Source organism: Macrobrachium nipponense, chromosome 29, assembly GCF_015104395.2.
Source record: "Macrobrachium nipponense isolate FS-2020 chromosome 29, ASM1510439v2, whole genome shotgun sequence".
Lineage (NCBI taxonomy): Eukaryota > Metazoa > Arthropoda > Malacostraca > Decapoda > Palaemonidae > Macrobrachium > Macrobrachium nipponense.
In genome coordinates this window covers 49,990,897-50,000,049 of record NC_061092.1, presented here as the reverse complement: position 1 = coordinate 50,000,049, position 9,153 = coordinate 49,990,897, and the positions used below count along the sequence as shown (strand labels likewise).

Here is a 9,153-nt window from a genome sequence, read left to right as displayed (position 1 = left end):
ATGCAACTCAGGATAAGCAACAAAAAATCCTGATTTACCCAATTTAAAACACTAGGATGGTCACTGCCACCGGGAACACTTCATCGTTCACTCAACTAATTGCTTGCTTGGTTATTAGCTATTTATTCATGTTTGGGTGCAAAAAAAAAAATTAACAAATAAATAAATAAATAAAGTTGCGTGCGAAGAGTAAATTCTAAATACACAAGAGTTTTTTGCCTTTTTGTTAATTATGATGTTAACACAAAATGCTACGAAAGTCTAGGAGTTTGTAAACGCAACCATCTGATTAAATTTATAAGTGTTGATTTACAGATTTGGGCTCAAACGAGAAGTCGATTTTGATAATACTAATGAAAATGAAACGAACCAATGGACCTAGTTTCCCTTGGTATTGATTGTGGTCTAAAAGCATAAACTGACGTTTCACGAATTCTAAAAGTGACTGTTATCAACATAGTTAGTGAAGAGAAAAAAAGAAAAAATGACATTAATCTAATAAAATATTTTCCGGTAATCTATCCGACAGCTCGAAAGAGTGAACAGTGTTGGAGTAATACAATGATAACGTTATCACTATTACCCTACAGAAAGTAATCTCTATGCATTCCAGAGGCCATGAAATAGTGTTTGTAGTAAACAACTTTTAAATCGACGCCTGGATTTCCATGCTACTAAGTGTTTCTAACACTCTCTAATTTATGGTATTACACTGAACTGACAGGTGTGCCTATTTAAGCCGTTTACTCTTAGAAAAAAGACCAACTTCTTGCCTTTCCTAAAACCGTTTCGAACAATTTATTACAAATATCCATTAATTATATACAAACTTTTCATAATTATATCAACATATAACATACTAAGTACATAAATTATATGAATTCAAATATCATTCACGTGCTTACTTGTGAAATGTTTTTCAAGTTCATATGAATTTGATAATACCCATTTTGTGTACTTTATTTTGCATTTTAATAATGAATTTATTTGACTTGGTAACTCCTCTTCTCTGCTATACCACAAACATTTTACATACTCAATAATAAGTATACTTAATGTATTTTTCTTCTTCTTTTCTTTATAATCGAAATCCAACATCAATACTTTTTATTGAATACTAAACTTTTATATCACATACCTCTTCAATCAAATTCTGGAACCACTGCCAAATTTTTTGAACATATTTACAAAAATAAACAACATGCAGATGATTTCATTTTTCATACATTTATTGCAAAAATTATTATCAGTAATATTCAATATCTTCAGTCTTTCCTTAGTAGCCAAAGATTCATACAAAAATCTATACATAATACTTCTTTGACAGGAGTCAACGAATTTGCATAATAGGTTACTCCATATATTACCCCAGTTATGCAACGGGTATCTCTCAATTACAATGGGCTTATGGGTTGGCATCAAATACTGATAAATATTCTTACTTTTAACGTATGGAAAATTAGGCATTCTCAATAATTTCCTTACATTACAATAATTATATTATAAAAGGGAGTAGCAACATAAGAACATATTAGGCCAATCTTCTACAACCACAACAAATTTATTCTAATACATGGTGTAGTATAAGGCTAATTCTCGTCCATAACTATCAAATAACATAATATTCAAGAACGTACTTGTTTAAAATAGCTGCTGCTTTATGAAACACATTATTTTACCCTAATACCACCTTCTGGTTTTGGCAGATACAGGAAATCCCTTTTAATTGGTTGGTAAGTTCCACACCACAAGTACCGGAAAAACATAGTTCTATAATTTTTGTTTTGCTTTCTCTTTCCTTAATAAAGGAAATACATGACACATGTACCAGACTTTACTTAAAAAAAGAGAATTTACAAGTATAGCCTTTTGATATAAAGACAAGTATCGAGTCGAAACCATATTGTTTTTTACCTTAACTTTATTGATTAAAGCATCCCAGTTTTCATCTACCATTTCGCTATAATCATGGTTATCAATATGCCTAATACCATACACTTATTTTTTTTGTTGTAGCCAATAAAGTGGCCATACATTTTTGCCCTTCCAAGTACCTAAACCCATGACACAAGTCTTATCTCTGTTAGTTATGCACCCAGTAGCTAGCTCCAAATTGCTTTATAATACTAAATACTACTTAATATTCTTTCTTTACTAACAAAAAACAGAGCTGTCATCAGCAAAACCTACAACAGAACACTGGAACCCATTCGGGAGGTTCACTGGCACAATTTCATTGCTTTGCTTTAGTTGTTCTGTATAGAGATTCTTTGGAACACTATATATGCTTTTCATTGACATAGGACATCCTTGCCTTATGGATCTCTCAACAGGAAAAAAGCCGCTAACAATCCCATTTACACAAACTGCACTTAGGCATCCATTATATAACATTTTGAATTTCATGATAAACAACTCACTAGAACCCCATCCGTGAGACTGTTTTTAAACATGAACCTCAAATTAACTCTATCAAAGCCTTACTCCAATCCAGGTTAATTAGAGCAGCACAATCCAATTATTTTCATTTGCTTAATGAGATTACATCCCTAACTTGCAGTATTACCATTTCAACTATTGATCTTTCCTTAACCGAACAAAACTGTTCTCGTGATATAACTTTTATGAAGACACTTTTTAATCTATTAGCCAAAATTTTTGCAATGCATTGTAATCCGATTTCAACCAAAGAAATAGGTCTCCAGTTTTTTAAACACAATAAATCACCACTTTTAGGTGCTAATTTCAAGATACCCTTTTTTTGGCTTTTTCCTAATCCAAGGTCTAAATCTATCGCAAACTTAATCATTTCAGAAAACTCTGACTTAATTACATTTCATGTCGTTAAATAGAATTCCAGAGGAAGACCATCTCACCTGGATCCAGTTCTACCTTATTCATCATCTTTACGTATTTAATACCTCTTTTCGACAGATACCTTTCTACATAACATTTCGTTGTCCTCATCAGTTATTATGTTCCCTATACAATAAAGAAAACTATCTTGTAGCTGTGAATAGTTCTTCATTAGTGATCCTTTACATGACAGAATATCGCCTCTGTGTTGTCAAGCGTCACGCCGCTTTCTAACGTCAGTTGCCTAATACTATTTCGCTTCCCTCTGAGTTTCTCTTTACCTAATAAATGTGCAGATAATCTCTCTCCGTTTATTCTCTCTTCTATTCTTAACATAATCTTTATACGTTCACATATATCTTTTATTAATTTCATTCTATCTTTTATAGCCTTCATCTCTTCAAATTTATTGTAATCAACTGAAGCTTTACTTGATAAGTATTCAAGATAATTTTGCAAAAATTTTTAGAGTGCCATACTTCTCTGTATAGCTTGTTTTAGACAGTCTTATGAAGAACTCTTTTTATTTTGGTTTCACAAATGTATCCCACCATTCCATAATGTTGGAGTATTTTATTCTTTTATTTTTTTAAAAGTGCCATAATCTTTCAAATTTCTCCAAGAAGTCGTCCCTCTCCAATAATGAAACATTTAACTTCCATATTCCTCTACCTATTTTATAACGATTATTAAGCAGAAATTAAGTAACTATCATATTATGTTCTGGTTAAAGATAATGGAATATTTTACAATTCTTAATATTTACTATGCAAGTCAGTCAAATACACACGGACAATTCTTGAAGCATAATTACCTAGAATGTACGTAGTATATTCGGAATATTGTTCAATGAAACCAAGCGTCTTTCAATCCCAAATGCTGTACTAAAGATATAAGACTTTTTGATACACACGTCTCATTACCTGTACTAACATCTCTACCCGAAAGTACACAATTGAAGTCACCAGCAAAAATCAAATTTGGTATGTTGTCCCTTAAATAATATAAAATATCCACAGAGAACAAGTTCTCCCTCTCTCTCTTTTACTTGAGCTGACGGTGCGTATACAGTCAATAAGGAGAGGTTCATATCTTTATACCGTATCCTCGTAAATAATATATTTCCAGTGTCATCCTTTTCACTGTTAATAACTGAGATATTTGACTTTTTGTTAAACAGAAAACACGCACCACCTTTAAAAGCTAGTAGGCATCATTTCATTACAACCTCAAAGTAGTCCTCTAAATATTTCATCTCATTCACATCTCTAATATTATGTTCTTGAAGGTATAATACATCAATTTTATATTGATCAACTAACATCTTTACTTTCAACTGCTTATTAAGCTCATTTAAACCACGAATATTTAATGAAGCAGTGACTAAAGCCATTTTTAAGGATATATTAACATAAATGCATACTAATTATTTACCTATTTTAGCCAGTTTAGAACATTTATTTTTATCATTACTATTATCATCATCCTCATGTTTGTGTTTACCAGAGTTCTGATCACTAGAAAGACCATGATCTACTATATTAATCAACAAACATATCCTGGGCTTTCATTGAAGGGGTTTGACAACTCAGAAAAAAAAACATTCTCCTTCGCAGTTAGTTCGATATTTTTAAGCATTTCTGTCCATTGTCCTTTTTAATGGTAATTTTACACCTGAACTGTCGTTAACAGTAGCTTGCCATTTTTGTCGTACTGGTATTTGACTTTTATCTCCATCCCTACTCTTATTACCCTTTCCTTTAGTTCTATTGTTGCCTTTCTTTTCACTCCCTATTAAGGTTTCCTCAGGAATTTTATTATTCCTCATAGAATCAACATCCATACCATTTTCACTTCCCCAACCCCCTTTTTCTTCTTTATGAACTTCTTTTTCCGTTGGTATCTGCTCATCCCCTTCACTGTTGACTATTTCTTCGGTTACTATTTGCATGTCGTCTTCGTATTCCACCTTCCTTCCATTTATAATTTCTTCATTGTGCACTTCTTCTCCTTCTGTTTCTACTTGCACCTCTTCATCAGGAGATAACTGCAAACGACCACATATCTCGTCGCCACTGTCTTCACTCATTCGATAATCTTCCTTTCCCTCTTCTAATCCTTCTTCCTTACTTGTTTTTTTACCTTCTTGGTTTCTCTGAGTATTTCCTCTTGGGCCTTTGTCAGCTGCACTATTTGTGAAGCTATACGTCGGTATCATCTTCACTATATCAATTCCTCTTTGGCTATCATTTACCTACTTGGCCTCAATGTTATTTGCCTTCTCTTGTTTGTTCTCTATTATCATCATTTTCCTTCTCTGATTTATTATAATTTCTTTGCCTGCTTATGTCAGGAAAGTCTTCGTCATTCCACATATCAGTTCCTTCCGTAATATCGATGTTACAAACTTTCACTAGATGGCCTTCTTGTCCGCATCTGTAACAGGTTCTTTTTGCCCATTATATAATATACTTAAGTTCAAACCAGACACACTTATCGATGAAGGAATTTTATCTCTAATCTTCATCTTTATTGTCCGTATCCCATTCAGCAGGCTTTTCAGGGGTCCCATACTGAATCTGTTCCTTCTTATTGATTCCACTTTTCCATATCTGCTCATAATGTTTATTGTCAATTCATCAGACAATTCAAAGGGTGCATTCCTTAGCGATATATCCTCAAATTGCCTTGCTAGCTATTTCCAAGAATTTGTTCTCTGAGCTGAACTTAACTACTACTTTATTCCTGCTTAAATTCTGTATACCCAAAATGTCAGCAATATCAAGTTTCAATTCTTTGAATAACACAATCCATACATTTTCGATGGACATATATAACCTCCCAGGAACTGTAGCCCAATGGAGTCCTTTCTCCTTATAAGGCTTGGAAACGAATCCATGTTGTTTTAGTACTGTTTCTCATAAAACAACAAAGAGAACAGGTAAAATTTATCATAGAAAACGGGCCTTCCCCAAGGCAAACGCCTCGGGGTAAAAACAAACGTTTAAATACCCCGTCTATTTTAGTCTCTATTTGGCACTATTCCCGTACTTATAAAAGTTTCCACCAAAGTCTGTGTACTTACATCACTTCACGATGCTCCATGCATTGCTATCAGTGCTTGAGTACATTACATCACTAAAAAGTAAAGGCCTAAGTAAAGAGAAAAGTAAACGCAGGATCCTGTGACGATGTTTTCTTCTGTGGGATCTTTCGAACAAGTGGTGTTTTATGACGTAAGTCCCAGGATAGATTAAAATAACATTTAACCATAAGTCAAACAACCATATGAAAAAGGTATGGTGGAGTATACGCTATGCCGACGTCACTGATGCACGTCACAATTTTTGCCGATGGCTGGGTGGCTAAGCGCAGCTTTAACCTCATTTTCTTAAGTAAAAACAGTTAATGAAACACATATGGTAATGCACAGTACTTTCGAAAATTAGGACGAGAATTGAAATATTCATTGCTTTAGTGTCTTGGAAATACATAGGTCAGCTGAAAAAGTTGTTTACGAAAAACACTGTCATGTTCTCTGGAATGCACAGTCATTGCGCTTAAGTTTCTTATTCAATCAACTTCAAGAACAAATGAATTTTTGTTTCAGCAGTAGAAAGTCTTGCTTACTGAATAGCTATGGTGCTGAAAAAAAAAAATAAAAAACCAGAAATGTTATAAACCAGAAATCTAAAATGTGAGAGGCGACACATCTTTCTTAGGTCCCTCTTTGCGTGCTAAGCCTGTCTGTCGTACGCATCTAGGTATGCAGCTGTCCGAACGACGTTGGCTGTGACTCCGCTGTACTCTGAGTCAAGTCATTTTTCTGCTATTTTCTACTATTTACGATAAGTGAAAATGGTTGCTTAAAGGGACAAGTGTGTATTTTAGATAATTACATTATAATAAATAAACAAGCAGAACAAATCCGGTTTAATAGGACCGATACAGTTTAATAAAAAATACGTAGCAAGTAGTAACCTAAAGACATTAATCTTCAACGAAGTTTATAAGAATATCATGGATAACGTAAACGAAATAGTAAGCAGCACAAATAAATAAGAAAAAACTGACAAAGATAATTGTTTACAAGATATTAAGACTTTATGCAAGCCAGCTTATATAAAAAGATGTTGTTCAGGATACACCTTGATTATCAGCTTATGGTTATCGACCACTCTTGTCAACCAAGATTTATCTTGGTAATTAGAGAGCCCTCTCTCCTGAATCCTTTGAGATTTTGGTTCATTAAGATATCAATTATATTTCAGTACACATGGGTAATTTTCATTTAAAACTTTTATTCAATCGGTCAGTTTATAAGATTACCCTTAATTACAAGTAATTTTTATATGCGACGCATATATATATATAGATATATATATATATATATATATAGATATATATATATATATATATATATATATAATCTTAAGCCAGTCTGAAGTCTCTTCCATTTTCAATGGAAAAAACGAAGAAAAAGATAAAAGTTAGCAGTTTATTTACTGATGAACTTATGCAATTATTAGTGTAGTTATTACTTATAACAAAAATAGTACGAAATATGATTGATAAGTTGTAAAGAACCTTAAGGAATCTTCTTGTCACTTGGTTGGTGAAATGTCAGTGAGCTGTCTCAATAATGGACTAGACTGACAGATATCCGTATCATTATAGTAAAGGATTTTAATATATTTCGTTTTCAAAGTTCCATAAGTCATAATTTACCTGACGTATTCTTTATGAGGGGTAAAACAACGGGAGACTCTTGTTTGTTTTCCTTTATTTATTTATTGGTGAAGGCTTTACATGAAATTGAGCTTTACGGGAACTTTTCCGTAGATGACGTCTTTATCAGTTTAGCAGAAATATTTGTCAGTTAACAGCCCTGCTGCTGCAGGCGAAGCCTCGATACTTCGATAAACATTAGGAGGACAGCCCCATACGAAGCTTTGCTCGCTGCTTCTCCGTTTCTGACGCCACACCGAGCAAAGTTCTCACAGCAAAGCTCGACCGTGTGGACGGGGCCTTACAGTTCTGATTTGAGAAAGATAATTCATGTGTCCAGTATCAGCCTTTTTGACGGTACAGATCATTTTTATTTCTGCCGTGAAACTAGGAGGAGGAAGACGTGTCTCCTCTCTCGCAGGTAGTGTGTTTTGAAGGATAGATTGAGGATTCTGTCTTGTGTATTAGTGGCTCATTGTACAACGTGATGGAAAAATTAAAATCCTTGCAATGAGAACGCAGCCAGTAAACAAAAGGCTCTGCGTTGCTACTTACTTACCAAGACAAAGCTGCCTAGTAATCTTATGGTCATCCTCGGATCGAGGCAGCCACCACATCTTGGCACTAGTTCAGTCCAGCTTCTGTTGCATCCATTCCCTAGGAAGATTTCATGCACAGGCAGCTTTTGGAGGATGAAGGTGGCTTCGGAGGATGTGAATGCGAGGTCATTATGTCTGATTTCAGTAATAACTTTCTCAATTCTGGTGGTTCTGATTGGTGCTCGGTAAGATAGGTCACATCGCATCTGCTAAATTCTTTAGATATACTCTTGGATGAATGTACTATAGATCTAAACTAGTTCTGTTTTTTCTGCTTCTTATTCTATACCCAACTTTCTCTTATTTTTCGAATTTAATTCTCTATTCTTAAATCGTATCCAAAAGGGGAGCAAAGTCTTTATTCTCATCTCGGAAACATAACTGCAAATGAGAGCGAATGTAATCAAATGAAGACTGCATATGAAACAGACGTTGAACTGTCACTAAAGCTCTCAAAGTACTGTTTTGGTTGAAATGTTTCATTCAGCTCAGACTCTAACACAAACGAACTCGCCACTCCCACAACGAAGCTGCAAACAGGAATAATTTTCATTTTTATTCACACTTAACGAAGGCATTACTTTATTTATCCGTAATTAACTAATAGGTAAAGCAGATAATCAAAAGCAGCCAACACAATTGCAGATACCACAAGGATCAACACCAAAGTGAACATGACATCGTGTGCGGCATTTTCTAAATACCTGAAGTGGAATCTAAACTAAGCCGAGAGACCAAAGCTCTTGTCATTTTCAGAGAATAAGCTCAAGGTGAAAGGATATCGTACATCAGGCAATATTTTACAAGACCACATTGCAGACCTCACAGGCATCATAACATCTTTATCCGATTCGACATTTTTTTTCTTTTTACTTAAAGACATTGTGAAAAATTCAGTATCTTGAAAAAAAACTTAATAGCTATGTAATTTCAAGCTGTTCTCAGTCTTCAATCAGAATGCAACTGCCAC

The 9,153-nt window shown here is 34.1% G+C and overlaps 1 protein-coding gene across 1 annotated transcript in view; it reads right to left on the bottom strand.

The window, feature by feature from the left end:
- LOC135206278 (uncharacterized) overlaps positions 1-8,236 on the bottom strand; it is a gene marked incomplete in the record, with an annotated part of 94,040 nt that extends 85,804 nt beyond the window's left edge. The window contains 1 exon segment of the mRNA XM_064237698.1: positions 8,144-8,236. Within this exon segment, the coding sequence (XP_064093768.1) occupies positions 8,144-8,176 (33 nt within the window).
- Between the last annotated feature and the right edge of the window lie 917 nt (positions 8,237-9,153).